At 39.4% G+C, this 20,386-nt stretch overlaps 2 protein-coding genes across 3 annotated transcripts; one reads left to right on the forward strand and one right to left on the reverse strand.

Moving 5' to 3' along the window:
* Positions 1–4,589: 4,589 nt before the first annotated feature.
* On the forward strand, positions 4,590–12,370 carry caprin1a (cell cycle associated protein 1a). 2 transcript variants are annotated; one of them, XM_084353145.1, is made up of 17 exons: positions 4,590–4,725; positions 6,289–6,423; positions 7,062–7,124; positions 7,379–7,465; positions 7,845–8,086; positions 8,219–8,301; positions 8,428–8,583; positions 8,673–8,725; positions 8,842–8,925; positions 9,037–9,198; positions 9,644–9,752; positions 9,942–10,006; positions 10,317–10,448; positions 10,579–10,738; positions 11,219–11,407; positions 11,492–11,598; positions 11,744–12,370. In XM_084353145.1, exons 2-17 carry the CDS (start codon positions 6,289–6,291, stop codon positions 11,828–11,830), a joined length of 1,914 nt encoding a protein of 637 aa, XP_084209271.1. In that variant the 5' UTR covers positions 4,590–4,725; the 3' UTR covers positions 11,831–12,370. The 2 variants fall into 2 exon arrangements, with proteins under 2 accessions (XP_084209271.1, XP_084209272.1); XM_084353146.1 differs by having other exon boundaries at positions 9,945–10,006.
* A 289-nt stretch (positions 12,371–12,659) lies between these two features.
* On the reverse strand, positions 12,660–20,019 carry nucb2a (nucleobindin 2a). The gene is made up of 13 exons (XM_084353169.1): positions 19,909–20,019; positions 19,379–19,519; positions 18,535–18,642; positions 18,044–18,176; positions 17,791–17,894; positions 16,211–16,396; positions 15,957–16,047; positions 15,803–15,861; positions 15,630–15,722; positions 15,450–15,539; positions 15,159–15,329; positions 14,956–15,016; positions 12,660–14,861 (listed from the first exon to the last, which is right to left on the reverse strand). The coding sequence occupies exons 1-13, from the start codon at positions 19,930–19,932 to the stop codon at positions 14,638–14,640; spliced, it is 1,485 nt and encodes a 494-aa protein (XP_084209295.1). The 5' UTR covers positions 19,933–20,019; the 3' UTR covers positions 12,660–14,637.
* Between the last annotated feature and the right edge of the window lie 367 nt (positions 20,020–20,386).

A 20,386-nucleotide genomic window follows, 5' to 3' on the forward strand; every position in this document is an offset into this window, starting at 1 on the left:
TCCGAGCTAAAATTACTGTGTGTGTATTATGTAGTATTACAATATATGATTAATTTTAAAATAACAACACACATCTTGGACACATTAATTTAAGCCTGGAAGTGAAACACACTGGATCTAATCATATGTAATGTTAGCTAGGAAGTATCTGAATGCTCAAATATTGGGTATGAAATATTTTACCTTGAAATATGGCCCAATGTCCCTCCAGATTTTCACAATCTATTCTCTTTTCAGTTGCTCATCAATCGGGAAGTGGTGAAATAAAAACAATTTGTCAGATACCCTACGTATACACGCCTTCTAACCTGGAATACAGCTTTAACATTATCCCAGCATTTAAGCTTACCACCCTGAGTGAGAAAATGGCTGCAGTGTAGTTCCAATTATGAGAGGTAAACAATTCTGTACACATACAGGTGTATGTCTTTTAATAGAGGGATAGGTATCTGATAGATTTCAGGTCAGTGTGGAGGTGATGAGATGCTCTCACTATTGTGATACTGTGTTTCATTTAGGTTTCAGGATAGTTTTTTTTTTTTAGCTTGAGCTGTTGTAAGAGGCTCCAACAAAGAGAAATAATAAATGACAAAGAGGCCATCCAGCATCCGGCCCAGTGCCAGACAGCATATGGACAGATGTGTAACATGATTATCCGTAGTCCTTTCCAACAGGATCACCCTGCCCCTCCGCAGCTGCTGTGATAACTTGAGAGTTACAAGTTTTGAATCTACACACAGAGCAGACAAAGCATGAGATCCCCAGCTTTACAGAGCGTGAGGCTTGCAGTCACTATGCCCATACCTTCCAAAAAAAACAAAGAATGTGAGCATGAATGCATAGCATTTTCACAGCAGTTCTCAGTATACGTCATGCGGCAGCTTTGAGAATACCCACATAACCAAAGGCATCACTGGTATGGTCTTGTAAATGCACTGCAGTGAGAAAACAGTGTATTTGGTTTTGAATTTGAAGGACTGGAGATACTAATCATCATAGTTTATCCCAAAGCACTGCATTGTAAACAAATCCACCCTTGAACCACACTCCAAAATCAAACCTCAGTCGCATGAGCTGCAAATTGCAAGATGGTGAATAAAATTCTCTGGCTGTAATAATGATAATGATGGTAGTTAAGTGGAGATGCTTGTAATCTGTCTGTAACACATGTGGGCCATGAATTATTAATGTTGCCCAACCAATTGAAGAGAGGCTGTGAGTGGAAAAAGCCCCCCACCACCTCCTGAAAAATCTGGAAACACCCAAGATCCTGATTTCACCTCGCCTTCTGGTGACGTATCATACAATAAAAACACTTTTGGTGTAACGGCATAGTTAAGATATTTTTTTTTTTAAAGTTCATGGACGAAAATGTGTTAAGATACCAAGTTTGAAAGGGAAATAGAAATAGAAGACAAGGGAAGCCAGAGGGGCTGCAGATGAATTCCTACGCTTGCCTGGCCTACACTACAAGTGGTCTGGGGCCGAAGTTTTTGTGGGGCTCTTGTGGTTTTTCAGCCAATAAATCCTCTGCACATATTTAATCCAGTCAGATGTGCTGCAGGAGAGGAGCACTGAAGGATGTACGGCCATTACTCAGCAGCCCACATCAGAGAAAGGAGCCCGATATCTATACACCCCCCACCTCACCAGTTATAGACATACCCATCATCAGACAGAGAGCCAGACGCAGGGATCATAAAGGAGGTGTGAAAATTGAGTGTGAAAGTTTATTGAAAAGGTCTGAATCTCTGAAGGTTTGGTAATACTGATGCTCTCATGCTGTTATTTTTCCCATATGATGCAAAGTGTGAGAGATCGGACCTTTCAAAACATATGTTAGAGGAGATATTTGATCATGCATCCCCAGTTATTTATAACATTGTTGGAGATTTTGTGGATTTTGGTGTAATTAAGTGGAGAATAACAATTTTCCATCCTGGTGCAATTACTGTAGGTCTTATTCAGTGAGCTGTGACTACACTTACTTGTGTCTGTCTATAAATGCAAACTTTCATTTATAAGTTCACTCAGCATTTCTTTCATTTCACTCATAATTTGACTGGACTCAACATGTAGCTGGCTACAATACACTGATCTCTGCGATTTATCCTGGTTCTGACTTGATTTAGACAAAGTGCACACTTCCGTTATGTTGATGGCAACAAGATCTAAAATATGCAAACAAAACTTTGTAATATGCAAAGCAGATGTTCTGAATTGAAGCTATGTGTGCAAATGCTAATGCTGATATTCTGAATCCTTTATTTTACGGACATAATGGAATAAACTGGAACAAAGTTGTAGCTGTGTGATTAGAACCTGTCAACACATGTTTTTTTTTATATTTCACACCATTTTCAATCTATGACAGCTCATTTTTAATTTGACTCATTGAAACACTGGTAGTGTTGATTTTAAGAAATAAGCATTAAATCAGCACTACCACTGTTAGTACACGTGTACTGTATTGTGTTTCGGTTTGGTAGTCTTTCTGTGGTACAACCTGCTCATTACAGTCAATCTGGTAAACTACCCAAAAATCTGATGAAACTCCTGCTTTGTTCTTTGCCACTCAAATTCGCTTCGGCAGTTATATGACTACTACTTAGCACATCACCACATGGTTGCAGATTCATTGGACACTCTGTGCCCACTAAAAAACTACAGAAAAGACCGAGAGAAATCAATTTAAAATGTCAACAACACCATCAGAGGGCCATCTGAACCAACAACAAGATTAGGCTTGGAGATGTTTTTTCAGCACGCAACCTTCCAGTTTATGGGACACCTGCGCCATCTTCTGTTCATTTTTTGTCATTGCTAGGATTTCTTTTTTTTAAAAAAAAATCTCAGTCTGACCATCTCCAACACCTTCATCATTCTATCTTAGACCTTCTTTCTTTACAACTCAAGTTTACACTCTGTTTAGATTATTAGCAGCTGTGTTCAGATCTTACACCTTTTTTATTGAAAAATAACTGAGGGAACCATTTCAGGGTTTTTTAGGAAATAAGTGGTTCATGATGTGTGTGAATCCACTTACAATCAGGGCTGAAGGCAGGTACCGACTGAGGTCATGTCCTGTTTTATTCTGAGAATGTAGGTGTTTGGGGAATATGGTGGGGGTATCAAGGGATGTCCCATATTTTTAGACTGAATATATCTAAATTATCTAGGCTAAAATAAACAAATAAAAAATAAATGCATGATGATCACTTACCCATCCAAATCGTATTCATTGCAGTGTGGAGAAGGCTTTGAATCAGTATTTAAGGTTCAAGGTTAATTTGATTGTCATTCTACAACACAGGGTTGTATAACAAAACATGACAAAATATGGGTCAGCCGATACATAACTGTTTGCAATGCTGCCCATGAAAGCTGTTTCGTCCGCATACTTCACAATGGAGTTCTCTCCACGGCTGAGAGTGCAGTCGTGGGTGTACAGCAAGGGTGGAAGTAACTCATTACATCTGCTCAAATTACTTTAATCAGAAAAAAAAAATTCAAGTCTGTAATTTTACTCACACCATGTAATTAATTTAGTTACTGTCAAAATCATAGTTGAGTACTGAGTAGAATTTGAATTAATCTCTAAACCTTTCTTCATCTATCTTTTTGTCACCAATAAGGCTGTCTGATCACAGACGAGACAATGAAAACCCTGACATACTGACAAAAAACACAAAGCTCTGCAGCAGGCGCAGGTTTGGAGAGGTGACGATGACCACTGAGCAGAAAAAAGCAGGAGTTGGGAGTAATTTAGACTGAGGATTTGGAGAAACAGAGAAACCCCTTTAATTGAATGCTAGCTACTGATAATCCATTAAAACATCAACAGTTAAATAGTTAAGTAATACCCTGAGTTTGAGAAGAATACTTTGTACTTTTACTAAAATGTGCTATTTTGAAGAAAAGTTGATTTTTGAATTCCCAACTCGTCAAACAATGATGCTCTGGGTCAAAAACTGACGCTTTTGGATGTTGGACGGTCAGCAGCAAGTTTTTAACAAGTTGGAAATGAGACTCAAAAATCAACTTTTCTTACAAATACCACCTTTAAGTACTTTTTAATAACACTAGCTTTTACTTGTAATTCAGTAATACTTGAGTAATGTAACTTTACTCGTAGTTGAGTACAGCTTGTCGGTACTCTTTCCACCGCTGGTGTACAATGTGAAAACAGAGGGGGGCTGAGCACACAGCCCTGAGGGGCTCCAGTATTAAGCACTGAAGTGGCAGTGCTAGATTAGACCCTCATATTGAGAATTTTTTTTTTTACAGAAAATATAACTGCCCAGTTAACAGACTTCATAAAATGTTAAATGAATAAATAAAATATTCATACCTCACTATATGTTGCTGTTATTGTTGGGGAGAGGAGGCTTAATTAAAATCTCAGTATTTCTAAAATTCTGCTATTCAACAAAAAGTCAGTCTCACATTTGACAACAATATCAAAAAGAATAATTAATTAACACATTAATTAGGAGGATCATCAGATCTAAGAGTAGGGTGATGACACCTTTAACCATTTTGTACATATTTTACTGTCAGGCAGTCTTGAGGTTAGCAGAGGGGTCCTTGTAGCCGCTGCCGTTACCGTTAGCTCAGCAGCAGCTGGTGAGAACCTGAGCATCCTTCTAGAAGAATACCACTGGAAGTACAAGATACGGACTGCTCCCATACGTTGAAATCTCTTTGAAGACAAAGAGTATAAAGGTACGGGATTCGTGTCACCACTAACAAATGATTGTTTACCCTGTTATTTGTTCAGTAAATCGTCTTCAGTCATCTTTAGTCGAGACGACTGAACAAAACGAGTTGTCGCAGCGTCCCGAGCTGCTCTTTGTTATTCCGTTATAAACATCTTGAAACCACATATCGTTTTCTGAACACAGAATAACTGTTGTTGGTTGATTTAGTTTACCTGACATCCGGTTAACTTAGGGCATTAGCCGCATAACGTTAACGAGCACGCTAGCTTTTCAGCTAACAATGGGGGGAAAAGGGAGATTAGGACCAGTGCTCTCCGCTTCGTAAACTGGTGTTTTGTTGCTAGCTAACGTCTGCCCTGCACCAGTAAAGAGCTAGCGTGTGAACGAAGCCAAAAAAAGATGAGTTTACAACCTCTGCTGACAGTACGTTACTTACGCGTTAGCTGTTACATTAGCTAGTCGCGTATTGTTAGCATCCGTCAATAAGGTTAGCCGATGTCTCCAAGGGAGCTAAGGTGTTTAACTTTGAATACAAGGCCGACATTTTAACTTGTGTTAACGCAAACTTCCTCTGGCAAATTCCCGATTTCACGCTAATTCACGCTCGTTATATGTATGTAACCCCAACTAAGCATGTTATTGCATGCTAACATTTCCTCATGCCTCGGGGGGAACAGTTAACCATAATCGGTTTTATGCCGTCTTTGATTCGCCGCTCAAATCAAAGACGGGTTGATTTGCTCGATCACGTCGCTATCACTTTCCATGGCCCAGTGTTGTCCGTTTGAGTCCAGCACAGTGGGAAACACACCAATGTTACTGCATAACATCATCCTCGGTAACCTCAATATCGGATCTATTTATGTGAATCATCAGTTCATCGTCAGGTGGCTGTCGTCCCAGTTAGAGTAAATATTGTTAGTAATGTTTACATAAAACGGAAAAGGAAAGGGTAATACTGCAGATAGGGAAAAGTAGCTGTGAGCAGCTTTTTTTAGGATTAAAGAAGGGTTTATTAGTGTTTCATTAGCCTCTCGGATACATGCACACACATATCTATACAGACGTCCGTAGCTCCAGTAGAAATGCGCTTTTCTAAAAAATCAGTTGATCTCAGTGTCACCTTGTATGGGCGCCACAAACAGCTTATAAAGCAATGATAATTTTAACATTCTCATTTAAATAACCCAGACCCATGTCTATATATGTATCTGCCACGTGTGTCAGTAATAAATACCCAAATTGGAGTCCTGTTTTAGCAAACCTATTCAAAATTCCCCCCACCTGCCTCTTCAGCTAAAGTAATTAACTACAACTATAGATTTCTCCCTTTTCACTCTGGTTGTTTTAAAAGTATTAACTGTCTATACACTGCAGTGTATAACTTTAATTAGAACAGAGCAGTCCACGCAAAAGATGGGTTTCTAATTTTATAGTCTCTACCTCTGCTCAGGTCTGAAGTTACACTTGCCTGGAATTACACTTCCCTGTGCTTATTCCTCCTAGTAGTGAACACAAATTTGGATGTATTTCCAACAATTTCATATATCAAATTTTCTCCCTTTAGATGCCTTCAGCGATGGTTGGAAACAGTGCTGTCCAGTCTGCCATTCCAGAGCTGGGAAATGGAACTCAATGTGAGACGATGAAGCAGGTTCTTGGTGTGGTTGAAAAGAAGGTTCGCAACATGGAAAAGAAAAAGGTATCTGTATTTTATGAGAAATTAAGGTGTGTCATCGCATTGCCTTCTGTTTAACCAGGATGTTAGAGTTGATATTTTTCTGTAGCATAAGATATGACATCATTATCCTTTTTACCGATGTGGGAAAAAAGAGTTGAAGGCATCTAACAGTATTTTGAATGTTGGAGGAGAAATGTAAGAGTAGGTACTGTATGTCAATGGGTTATTAAGTGTTTCCTTCAGGTATATGCTGAATGCACCTCAGTGAACTGAACTGAGCCTGTCCCCGGTTTCTGTGCTGGCAAAACATAGCATCTTGGTCAGAAACTTCTCTGCCATTGCACCTAAATATGCTATATTTAGATTTTCAAGACTCAAGAGAGAGTCTTCTCCAATTTGCTCCACATAGTATACAGCAGCAATTCTCTTGTCTGCCTTTGTAACAATCCTAGGTCCATTTTGTACTTATCACTATAATCTGTGTCTGGAAAATAATGGATTCTTTTTGAGTAGATACTCCTTCACATATAAAAGGACATTGACAACTAAGTCTCTCAGCCCCGAATGTGTGAGAGATCAATTTCTCTTAATCGAGGAAGTGATTTGTTTTTAGCGTGTTGTTTTATACTGTATCTTAAACTTTCTCAATATTCTTACAGTCCAAACTGGATGACTATCAGGCAAAGAAGGATAAGGGAGAAAGTCTGAATCAAGATCAACTGGTAAGCTAAGAAAATTGAAGTCAATATATCAGTTATTTTACTGCAGTCTGCTGTGAATTTTATGCAATACTATCTAACACATCTACATGAAAATACATACAGAAATATTATCATTTTGCCTGGATCAAAATCCCATCAGTGTTATCTCACATGTTGGAAAACAGTGCACCTTTATCTGTTACTCTGTGATGTTCTATTTGAGGGAAATCATTTCTAAAGTGATATACAAATCTACATTTTCTTTCCAACTTTAGGAAGCCTTGGCAAAGTACCAAGAGATCACCAACAATCTTGAGTTTGCTCGAGAATTGCAGAAGAGCTTCCTGGCATTGGGCCAAGAGGTGAGTCCTGAGTTACTATTGTTCTCATAGTTTGCTGATTGCTGTTATAATTCATTTTAAAAGTTTTATAAATATGATATGACTCTTTACTAACATTTAGTTGCCAAACATTAGGAAACCCTTTATTCCTTCTCAGTCCTAAGTCTTTTTAAAAACAAATTCTATATCAAGAGCTTACAAATGTCCTGGTTATCACTACCTGTTGTAACTGATGTCATACTCCAGGGACAAGACTTGTGGCTGTGCATCCCAACAACCCCACATGACAAGAATTCACAGAATACTTACAGCCTTAGAAAAGCTTGTAATATCAGATGATGGGGTTGTGATTTGTTCTGAAAACCTTGTGCACCAAAACATGTCTGACTGCGGTGTCCAGGTACAAAAGGCGGTGAAGAAGTCTGCAAGACGGGAACAGCTGCAGCGGGAGGAGGGTGAACAACGGCGGCTGAAGACGGTTTTGGAGCTTCAGTTTTTATTGGACCAGATGGGAGAGGACAGCGTCAGGCAGGAGCTTAAACGGTCTGATGCTACTGGTTCACCTTTGCTCACTGACGCTGACCTCACATCCCTGGATGAGTTTTACAAACTGGTGGGACCTGATAGGAACTATGATGTCAGGTATGAGACTGCCCGTGCTTCTATTATTTAAGTGTGCATACGTTTTTACCTGTTCACTGTGTAAGGATACTGAAACAGACGACCAACAGGACAGCAGCAGATTATATTTTTACCCTGTTGTGTAACATACAGGTTGACTGATCAATATGAGGAGGCCTCAGTACACTTGTGGGAACTGCTTGAGGGCAGAGACAAGGCTGTTGCAGGGACCACATGTAAGTATTTACAATTCTTGATCCCCCACCTCACAAACACAACTAATTAGTTGATCCTTGTACAGTATATGCATGTCATTAAGTCATGCTTTTGTTCTCTGACTTGCCACCTTGTCTTTTTTTCAGACAAGTCACTGAAGGACACTCTGGATAAAGTGCTGCTGAGTGGGTACTTTGACAGAGCACAAACTCATCAGAATGGGACGTGCGAGGAGGAAGAGGAACCAGAGGAACAGACAGTGGTGGCTGAGGTTAAGGCTGTGAAGCAGCCATCAGAACCTGGTAACTAACAGCACATTGGCAGTACATGTGTGAGATATTTCTTTGACCCTTTTTCGAAAACTCTCCTCACACTTGCTTCTTTTCTCCAGAAGGAACAGCTACTGAAAAATACACTGAGCCAGTTAAAGTGGAAACCACAGAGGTTAGATTTCTTTGAGTATTGCTCATATGCTGCATAACAACCTTACATAAATCTCAACTTGGCAGTAATTAAATGTTCTGTTGTATCTAATTTTCTTACATTTTCTTGTTTTATAGTTTGTAAACAGACAGTTCATTCCAGAAACAACGTACAGCAGTACAGACAAAGACCAAGTGGAGGAGTGGACAGTAGAGGCTCAGGTATGCTGCACTACGGTATTACTACAGTACTTTATGCCTTAATACATATTTCAACAACCTTGAATTTGTGCACTCTAATGTGATTGTCACATGTGTCTGTGTGTTGAATAGATGGTGAATTCCCTCCAGCACCAGCCCCCTGCCCAGCTGGCTACAGAACCAACCGTTGCTGTGGACCACAGCCCTCCAAATCCGACCAGTGACCCAGTGGTCAGAAAGCAGGCAGTGCAAGACCTCATGGCCCAGATGCAAGGGACATACAACTTCATGCAGGTAAAGAGGTCCAGTAGATACTATAGTGTCCAGCTCAGTGCTGTTACTACTTACAAATGGACACTTAATGTGTTATTCATACATTGAGATAACTAAGTGATTAATTTAGTGAAAACTGTCTCCTTTCACATAGAGGTCAGGTACAGAAAGTGTGGACCCACTTGTTGTAAAATAATGCTTGAGATAAATCGAATAAAAAAAACAACTCGAGGAGAAGAATTCAATTACGATCAGATCAGGATAAGCTCTCATAAAAGTATATTTTATGAGATATGAAAGATGACACTGCAGCAGCCAGTTGGATTTCCTCAGCAGCTCATTTCAAAGCCTTGAGTAGGGTGAACCCAGATGCTTCAGTTAAAGGATAGTGCCCAAACTTATCTTGTTAAACCACTAACCTGATCCATGACCCAACAATATGTTTACTTTTGTTTGGCTCTCCTAGGACTCCATGTTGGAGTTTGACGGCCAGGCTCTGGACCCAGCCATTGTGTCCGCCCAGCCGATGAAGCCTGGGCAGACTGTTGACCTACAGCAGATGGGCTGTCCTCCAAGTGAGTGAGAGTTCATTTACCGTGACTCTGATTTACAGATTCCCCCACAGATTCTTCTGAGTAGTGTCTGGTCGCTGTTTTCTGATGTGGATATAATAGCCTAAAAGCATTATGAACCTGTTTGTGTTTTTTTCCTTAAGTTTAGTCTAAAGTCTAAACTTTTGTCTTTGTTTTAAATTTTCTTCCAAGCAGCCCTCTCAGAGTCCAGACTTCCCCCAACAAGTGCAGTGTCTGGACCACAGGAATCCTCACAAGTAAGTAGAATGGCAACCAAGTGGTTGGTTGCTTTGATTTGGCTGTAAGAGCAGTGTTTCCATTGAATAACAAGAGTAGTACAGGTTATTTCTTCTATTATATTTCTAGAAGCTTTGCTGGTGAAGTAAATGTGATGCTGTCTGACATGTCGTGATATTTCATACTGTGTATTAAAGGGAGATTTTGAATTCATTTGGATATGATAATAAGGTAGAAGGAAGTTTTAAGGTGTAAAATCTGTCTCTCCCACGAACTCTCCGTAGTCCTAGGTTCCTTGCCTTCTTATTTCCCTCCTACCTCCCTCCCCAGGGCTCGATGTCTCTGTCGTCTGAGCAGTCCCCCGCCCCATGTTCCCTGTCCTCTGCCTTTCCACCTGTCTCCAAACCCCCCCACACTGGAGGCATCAATGTCAACGCAGCACCCTTCCAGTCAGTTCAAGCGGTACGCCTTCTATCTGGGTCCAGTTAAGCAATGTGAACGTGACCCTGTTTGGAAACTGTGAGGATGTTGTATAGAAATCAGGATATTGTTTTGATTCGGACAGACATAAAACTTTTGTTTCCCTTTTCAGGTATTTAATCTGAATGCACCTGTACCTCCAGCCACTGATGGTCAAGCAGATCCTCTGAAGCAGCCAGGCCAGTTCCCTGGTGGCTATGGACCGGGCTTTAGCAGCCAGTCAGAAAGTACTGTAGACCAACCTGACATCCCACAGGAGACATTACAGTCAGGTGAGGGTACAGCTTTGGCTGATTGCATTATAATACATTGGAATAGCTGTTGTTGATATTGCTTGGCATCATCTCTACATTGTCCCAACAGCGTATGACTTGCAGTCATTCACAACAGCAGCTAAGACCTGACCAGCTAACTCATTTGCAATGTAGTTGGTGACATAAAATGCTGTGTTTATTTTTCCTTCACATTACCATCAAAATGGAATTGATTCGATTTAGTATCAAAATGACTCTGGGTGTATTCCTAAAATTGATAATATCAGACCAATAGCCCCTTTCTGAAAGCTGCATTTATGATACTAAAATGTCCGACTTTTAAGTGGACTTTAACTTGATTAAATAAAAAAACCAGAATGAGGTTAGCTGTATATGAGAAACTCTGACAAGGGCACTTGAAGTAAGAGACTAAATTAAAAATATAATAAAAAAGAAATGAAACTTACAAAATCTTCTGTCTTGTATGCTTTTGTCCAGTTGTCGGCGGCTTCCAGCCCCAAGACCCAGTCATGCCCTCAGCAGGCAGCCATGAAGAGTCTTCTCCAGCCGCAGGGTTTGGACAGCCGGGACAGTCCTTCTACAACAGCAGGGCTGTGCCCAGGGGGGGACCCAGGAACGGCCGTGGCATGATGAACGGATACCGGGGCTCCTCCAATGGATTTAGAGGTACGAGCATCAGACAGGATTTTACGGTTTGTAATGACACAATACATGTAGTTCACTGTTAATTCAAATGCTTCTTGTCATCAGGGGGATATGAAGGCTATCGCCCCCCTTTCTCAAATGCTCCCAGCAGTGGTTATGGTCAAACCCAATTTAACACGTCCCGGGACTATTCCAATAACACCTACCAGCGGGTAAGATTAACTTTCATTATTAATGTAAATACACTTTATGTACCCAAAAAGCTCAAATATCTTAATATCTGTTATTCATGGTTTTTATTCCTAAATGTGTAAGAATGTAAGGGTAGTTATTGTAAATCTTTGTTGTTTCTTCAAGGAGGGATATCAGCAAAACTACAAGCGGGGAGCTGCCCAAGGACCTCGAGGTTTGTCTCGAGGAAATGCTCAAGCAATGCGATCCTAAAAGGTCCTCAAGACCATCAAGTTGCGCCACGTTTAACATTCAGGTTCTTTGAATGTGTTTGCCCCAGCTCACTTTTATAACAATGTTTCCTTTCTCATTGGTAATCTTATTTTTTTAACTCCTGGCCTACTTATCAGATTCAGCCTGCTTTGGTCTGTCTAGATCCTCTTAATGTTTTAACACAAAAATGCTGAACTTCACCACATGTAGGATTATCAGCAAGTCTGTGTGATATAAAACAACAAATAGATATTCCTGTAAACTTGAAAGATTTCATTAATTTATTTTTTGTACAAAATAAATGCAAAAAATACCCTGCCACTGTCGATCTGATTCCATGAGAAGGATTTTCTTCTGCCCTGTGCTGTCAGCCACTTTTTCCTCTTGATCTTATAATTTTCATAAAGCCATTTAATGTTTTTTTTTTTTTTTTGTTCTTCTTCGTTTTATTTTTTACCCCTCTGTCACCTCTTGCGCCATCACCTCTTTGTACGCTGATGTTATTGGTTGAGACTGTTTCAATAAAGTTGTGTTCTATTACCCTCTGTGTAAGGATACTACCTTCCTGCTTTAGTGTGTATTTGAGTATCTAGGTTCTGATATTTTAATTGTGTATGATTTGATATGCCAGGTTGGTGGTAGTGGTTTAGAGAGACGGGTACTGCACGTCACTGAGCCCTTCAAACCAATGACAGATACTGTAGGACTGCCAGTAGTCTTGTCTTCTCTCACGTGGCCAATGTATGCATGGATGTGCGTACTTAACTGTTTTACATTGTAATGTAAGAGTTTGAGTCAGTCATCAAGTGATGAAATCTGTTACACAAACTGAAAGGTCATGACTGTTTTATTGTCTTGAACTGAGGCGTACAGTATTGTCAAATGACTGTATCAGCAAGTCAGCGGAAAACACTGTAAAGTTTGTGCAAATTATGATGCAGTTTTGTCTCAAAGGAACACTTGGCACACAGAAATCAAATGACACTACAAAAACACAACAGTATGTATTCCATGTCTAAATTATGTAGAAGATAAAACCATAATAAGGCAGACCTGTTATTTCACTGTATTCAATTGAAGCTTTCTTCTGTACAAAGTGCCAATAAGTCAACAGCTGTTTGCCATGACCACAATCTGCCAGCTAGAAGAAACCACAACATGACATGAAGAAAGCAACCTGGATAGCACAGCGACAACACCAAACTGGTTATCTGGGGGAAAATATGCCATGCAAAGACATTCTTTAAATTAGGACCAAGTAAAATACATCAAATATAATGATGTGAACTGAATGCGAATCCATGATATCACATTTTGACTTCCAACAGACAATAAAAAGACACTGGTAATATCAGATGCAGCTCTTATTGACTCAGAGGTTTGCCCCTTTAAATTAATGTAACTAATTTAACAAATCCAGCTGTTGCTCAAACAAAACACTTTGACAAGCATATAGGAAGAGCAGAGTAAAAGTCTACACCTTAATTGATAAAATGAGCTTAACATCTTCAAAACCTTTATTAAACAAATTTAAAATCATGATCAATTATGATCAACTCATAAATAAACGTCACATACACATTTTGTGCATGAACAACAGACCAAAACTGAACTTCCAATCATACCATAAAATAAGCATCTGAAGGGCTGTGATGAAGTTGGAGAAAATATTTGTCGAATGGGGGGATACTTTATTTATTCCCTTTATGTTTCTCTGTATTTAAAGAACCAAGCACCTTTATTTATTCCAACATCAAAGTCAGTGGAGAGCAGCTGTAGTGTGGCCCCAAAATGGCCATTTTCTGTAGAACTGAACCTGATGTCTTTTGTGACTATATGCATGAAAAGATGTTTCATTGGAGGTAAACAGCTGACTTAGTTATTACAGCAACAGGAATCAACATTAAGAAAGTAGCAAAAGTTTTTGTTGATTTCTTGACAAAAGTAAAGGACTCTGAACCATGTGGCTTCATGAGGGCGTTTCAGGTTAAAAGATCCTAATATGTGGTGATGGTTTCAGCTGAAGATGATCGAAATAATAGTGTTTACAACAAAGGTCTGACTGAACCCTTGTGGATTACAGTAAGATGATACTGTACCTTTCTGCATCAAGAAGTTCTTACTTTTTTAAGTGAAGTGGTTTCAGTTAGGACATTAAATCCTCTATACTGGTTGTAATGACTTGAGTGCATCTTTGATAGAAAATTTTAAAAATGTCTCTTGCACTCAATCTCTAAAATGTTTGACACAGTCCAGCGAAATAAATTCCCCCACAAGTCACACATGTAAACTAATCATTTTTAAAAAAAAGATGTATGGGGTAATTTGAGTCATCAGGTCTGAAAACCAAAGTCAATTAAATTAAAACACCTCAATAGCTGCACTGCAAATATCCAACAGGCTCAGGTTGATCTTAGAGGTTCTGTAATTTAAACAGCAAACAGCAGGACATAACAGATCACCAAGATTATATTTTTTGTATAATCTTTACCAAACACTCGTAATAATTTCTAATGCAATCAAACACAACTCCTTGAGATGGCTTGTATGACCATTTTAAGATGTACGTCCGTGGTTGGTTTACTATTGTAATTCCGGAATGTAATCTGAGGATTACAGTTATTATCGAACACTGGCGTCATTCAACAGGGATTCCTTTTGTGCTGCTCTCCATCTCAAGTATCCTCCAAACCCCCCAAGTCATGCTGGTTAAAGACCTAATACTCAGGGACTGCTCCTCTGCACGTTGGAGAGGAGGAGGTGCTGCAAAAGTCTGGTGGTGAAGGTTCAAGTTCTGACAGTTTTGTTTATGGCATGTTATGCTCGCCTTGTGCAGCTTCATGGTGGCCTGGTGGCAGATCCTGGTGTGTCTGGGGGAGACCGTGCTGGTCTAGGACTTGATTTTGCTGTTCATGGTGTTCTTGAGGTGTATCCTGAGGAACTTGCTGTGCAGGCTGATGGTCTTGTGGTTGGGCCTCTTGTTCAAAATGTAGCTGGTTGTCATGTTCCTCTGGGATAATATTTCCTTCAACTGTAACAAAGAGGCAGTTTTGTGTTCTCAGAGGTCAGCCTATAAGATCAAATGACTATCAAAAGACAAACAAAATGGTGCAATTGATCCTTACCATGAACCTCTGGAGGGGGTTCTACCTTCTGTGATTTCAGCCGCTCCATATGCTCAACTGCCTGTAACAATGAGTAGTTGTTTTTTTTGATTATTTATTTAGAAGACACAACTGCTATTCTCTTATAACCCTACAGCATCAGAGTAATCCTACTGTAGCAAACCTTGTCCCCAACTAAAATATAACAGTATACCCCTCATTACCTGTTGCAGCTCAATTTTCTGTGCATTAAGCTGCTCCTGTTGTCTCTCTAGCTCATCCCTCTGTTTCTGGAGGTCAACAGACTTCAGGTTGAGGTCCTGTTCCTGCTGAGCGAGATGCTCCTCAAACTCTCTCATCTCTTCGTCTGTGTACGCCTGGTTCTGCTCCAGAGTCTGAGGGACGCGCAAAGTGGATGTGACACCTACTATTAAACTTCTTCTTGTAACAAAATGGTTTTAGGATTACATTACTCTTTAATAACCTCAACGTACTAAAAATATGTTATGTCTTACCTCCCAGCTATCTGGCTCCAAGAATTCTTTTTTCTTTGTAGCAACCAGGAATTCATCTAAAGAGACCAGCCTGTCTTTGTTAGAATCCACCTGTGAGGAAGACATGAGCAGCAGGCTTTATGCAAAGAAATCTATTACAAATGCAACTTCATAAAAATAGGTTCCCGAGTGTAACTGTACCTCATTCATGACATGCTCCCTCATACGCAGCCTCTCTTCCTCCATCTCCACCATATCATCCTCTTCATTTGTGGGGTCATAAATTTTTTCCAACTAAAATCACAGAAACGGTCAGTGCAAATACCATAAACTGAAACATGACTGATTTATTTTTTTACATGGCATGGCTTTACCTCTTTGGTGAAGAGTGCCTCCAGTTCCTGTTCATCAAAAAAGCCATCTCCATTGGTATCTGCATTATTAAGAAAGATTGAACAAATACACCATTATCTGTTAAATTACTCAGGACTGAATAAATGGACTGTTGTTGGATGTTAAAGGTCTTACCATGCAGGTTAAAAAAGGTCTTGGGGTCAAAATCTTCAGGGTCTAAGCCATCAGCCTCCTCCCACACCTCCTTCAGCTGATTCTGGCTACCCTGCAACATGGAAGCAAAATCACATTTAAACTATAGCTTTATAAATAAAACTCAAACCAAACTAAACTTCTGAAACTTTTGAAAAATCTGGACTAAAAATTGCAAGAGGAAATTGGACAGAGACATTCGCTTCATTGGCTGAAACAAACTAAATCAGACTAACCGGGTGGTTGACTTTAGGGTGGTCAGCATGCTTCTTCCTCATCTCCTCATAGTGCTCCTCTTCTTTCTTTCTATCGTCATCGTCCAGTGTTTTCAGGTGTTCCCGTCTGTCGTGCTCTTTCATCATTTCATATCTCTTGAACTCGTCGTGTCTCTCTTTGTCATAGTTCTCCAGATCTTTAGTGGCCTTGATGCAGGAGAAAAGAAATTAAATCCAGCTCTACTAAATCCACCCAGTTTATAGTTAGTTTAGTGCAATAGTCACGAATGCAACTCCATCTTATCATGTTGCATTCACCTGCAAACTAAACTTATTATACTGCCTACATTCAGCATACTGTACTGTTTACTTAGGCTCAATTAATTTTCGGTTTCATTATGGAATCAAAAGCAACTTGTAAAGATGTCAAATGTACTTGAGATAGGCAAGCCATCGTAGTGAACATCATGTCTGAAAAAATTAATCAAAATCATTTTATCATTGTGCAAGCTGATAAGAAAACATTTGCAGTTCCTACAGCATGTAGCATGTGCTCATGAAAGCCTACAACATCTAGAATATCCAGGTCAACTGCTCCACATTATATTTGTTTGCTCTTATGTTACAAGATGTATGGATTAAAATATACACTTAGTGGCCACTTTATTAGGTACTATTAGGTACCACTTTTATAACTGTACAATCTGATGCAATTCAATACAACACCCCTTGACATCTATCTTTGCTAAACTGAAGTTTTTGTTGACATTGTTGGAAATGCATAAATTCAATTATATTGCTGAGGTCATAGTTAAAGGTGGTGTTGGACTGGACTACATCCTTTCTAGGGGTGTTTCTAATTTTTTGTCCTCCTTATGTCACACATGAGAGAGGCAGAATATTACAAACACCTATGAAATATAATGCAGCCTGGTACAACAAGATCCTAACTATGACCACAGTGCTAAAACATACAGTATATTTACATTAGCAATTCTCAAACAGTGTCAGCAAACTGACCATTATTTTACTTCGTAAAAGTAAACCCTGTGACACATCAGTTGTAATGGATTGGATTCAACTCTATCAGTGTAGCTAATAAAGTGGCAATTGAGTGTATATAAAAAATCTAAAAAAAAAAAAGTATATGTAGTGCACTTTGAAATCATCAACAAGAAATAGAGCTGCCTTCGAACATCAGTTAAGATACAGGAGCCTAAACGTTTCCACTTTTGTAAAATATCTTGTCAATTTTGCTAATAATGAAGCTGAAGAAAGTACTGCAGACTCCCATAATGAAAGTTATTTTATCCATGTCTACAACTAGCCTTCCTTCACTTCCTGGATTTAGAGCTGTCTACAATCCACAATACTCATGGTCGTTCTTTAGCCATCATTGGTGCCTTACAAATAAATTATCTGTGCGAGCTCCAGCACTTTATTGTGCACAACATTTCTGTTAAGTGTGTTCTTAAAATCTGCCTTATAAATGTTGCCCAGTTAATTACTACAAAAGGTCAATGGTAGTTTAAATAATTGTATTAGTGTACTTGTGTCCTAAATTTCACATTTTTATGGCATAATGTAGCAGTGAGACTTACAGATCTGATGAGCCGATCCAGGTCATCCACCTCAAATGTGTGTGGGTTCATGTGGTTCAAGTACTCAAACTGTTTCAACAAAGCCTGGTGGTCCACTGCGATGTCTATCCAGGGAGTAATTGATGAAAAAGATGAAAACATACACCGAAACATAACAGTATTATATATTATAATCTATTTACCTCTAATGTGCTATTTTAGCTGTAGAATTGTACTCAATCAAAATGAAATATAAATTCTGTTGCAAACATACCATTTCCTCCTTCAAGGTCTTGCTTGGCCTTAATGAGAGTCCGGAGTCGATTCACCTCCTGCCTCTTCAACTCATCCAGTTTAGTTCTGACATGATGGCTGACAAAGTCCAGCTCTTTGGCCAGCTTACCTTGCTGTATTATATATGAATGATGGAAAAGTATGTGTTATTCAACAGTTATGGTTGTAGTAGTTAATGTGATGAATAAATCCATTTGTTAAACATTTCACTAAATAATGTTGACTTTTAGCATTCTGTAAACCCAAAATGAATGATGCAGTTGACCAAACTCAAAAAAAGAAGAAGAAAAACTATAGGTAGATTGTTTTTTATTAACCCAAAATATCCATGGTTTCCCCAGAAGATTAATCACATTCTTGGACAAGTGAAAGCCCTTAATTCATCATTCAGTGTACTGGTTTACCAACAGTTGACCCAGTGCTGGTGGAAAACTGCTGATAAAACAAAAGAAAAGAAAAGAGGGAGGATACCTTGATGTCTTCCATGTCTGTGTTGTGGAGCTTTTCTCTGAAATGCTGATCTTTCTCTAGAAAATCAATGACTTCCCTGAGGTAGCGGTCATAGTGGAGTCCAGTGTCCTATAAAATGTAACAAATCAAACATCACTTAAAAACTCTTCTCTCTAAACTACAGTATATACTATATAACAACACATCATTATAAGCACTTCTGTGAGAGGTCTGATTTACTGAAGACTGATTAACTGATATTTGTTTAAGCTCTGTCAGGTTTATATGTCAATATTTAACATGGACAAGCCTTTCCCCTGCAATGAGACATCAGACCATCTGTCATTTAAATCAGACAGAGCGCTGTTACCAAACTCTCTCTTATTTACAGCCAATGAAGCAGCTGATAGCAGCAACATAACTGCGTAGCATCATGGCTGGCCTAACAAGTCATTTTTGATGAGTTATTTCTGAGTACTGTCTAATGATGTACGCTATAAAAAGAAAAAAACAAATGCCCATCAAAAGTTAACACACAAATTCTTGAATCTGTGTATTCAATCTGACCTCAAGTTGCCCCCAAAAGTGAAGTACTCAAAATGAAGATCTAGAAAAGAAAGGCCAGAAATAAATAATATATTTGAGAAGCTGTAATGCGCAAAAATGTGTGAGTTGTGGTCATGTAACAATTAATCTATCATCAAAGCCAGATCAAAATGTAGCTGCCCATTACTAAAGTACCATAGCAGAGGTATTTAGACTGTACCTACCATGACTGTAACACAAGAGAACAGGAATTAACGTTTGCTTTGTGATCAAGTTTCAACCACACACAGAGATGTGTATACATCTTGTATCTTCTTACCACACTGGCTGGAGGCTCTTCAGGTGTTTTCTCTGGCTCTTTCACTTTTGTCTTATCAATACTGATGGGGACTCCCTCTAAACACAGCAGCTGGACCAGCACCAGTGCCAAGCCGGTGACAAGGGCCCGACTCCAGCACATCTGGAAATGAGATGCATAAACGTTTACATTAGCTGCAGTATCATTTACATTATACAGTATGTTAAGAAAACCAGTCAACGTGTCTCTGGGTATACAAGGGTCGTTGTGCGGCCGGCTTCCCCATTTGCTCTTCCTCAAAACAGCTCTCCTAGCCGACATGGGTTGTACATTACTGGCTAGCTAATAATCTCAAGTGGAAGCTGTTGGTGTTAGCATTAGCATTAGCACTGCCACTGACAGATTTGGCTAATGAGAATCAAGCACCAGAGCTACTCATGTCTGCTGTCAGTCTGAGCACCGCCGCTAACGTTATATGTCAACGACACTAAAGGTATCGTTAAACGCTTCCCTAAGTAGCAACATATAAATGTGTCCCTTTGTATACTCACTTTATTATGAATCACGGACCTCATACGCTCTGCTTTACTCCCGTCGCTTCCTCACAGCTGGGAATTGTGTCGGCAGCTAGCTCGCTAGTCAGCACGGTAGGTTGTGAGGGTGTTTGAGTTAACCGCAGTGGTCAGTTCAGCTTCCTGTCTAGCAAGTTGCGTTGCACCGAATCGTACGTGGCGACATGACGACGGAGCAGGTGGGCGGTTCCTACCTATTTCTGATCGAATCAATTACAGTAATTTGAAAGAGTGAAGGTCAGGATACACATGATACAGAGGAGATAAAGCTAGACATGCTGGACGATAAATTATGGTTATTTTAGTGGACAGTCCTTTTCTCAGTATCATTGTCTTTTTTTCCCCCTTTCAAGAAATATCTGCACATCTGTCTTGTTTCATATTATGGGGGGAAAAAAGGATGCTGTAGAAGTGACTTACAGGTACACATGCAATATTAATTTGCTGTACAAGTGGT

The sequence above is a fragment of the Pagrus pagrus genome, assembly GCF_965226575.1.
Source record: "Pagrus pagrus genome assembly, chromosome: 1".
Taxonomy (NCBI): Eukaryota; Metazoa; Chordata; class Actinopteri; order Spariformes; family Sparidae; genus Pagrus; species Pagrus pagrus.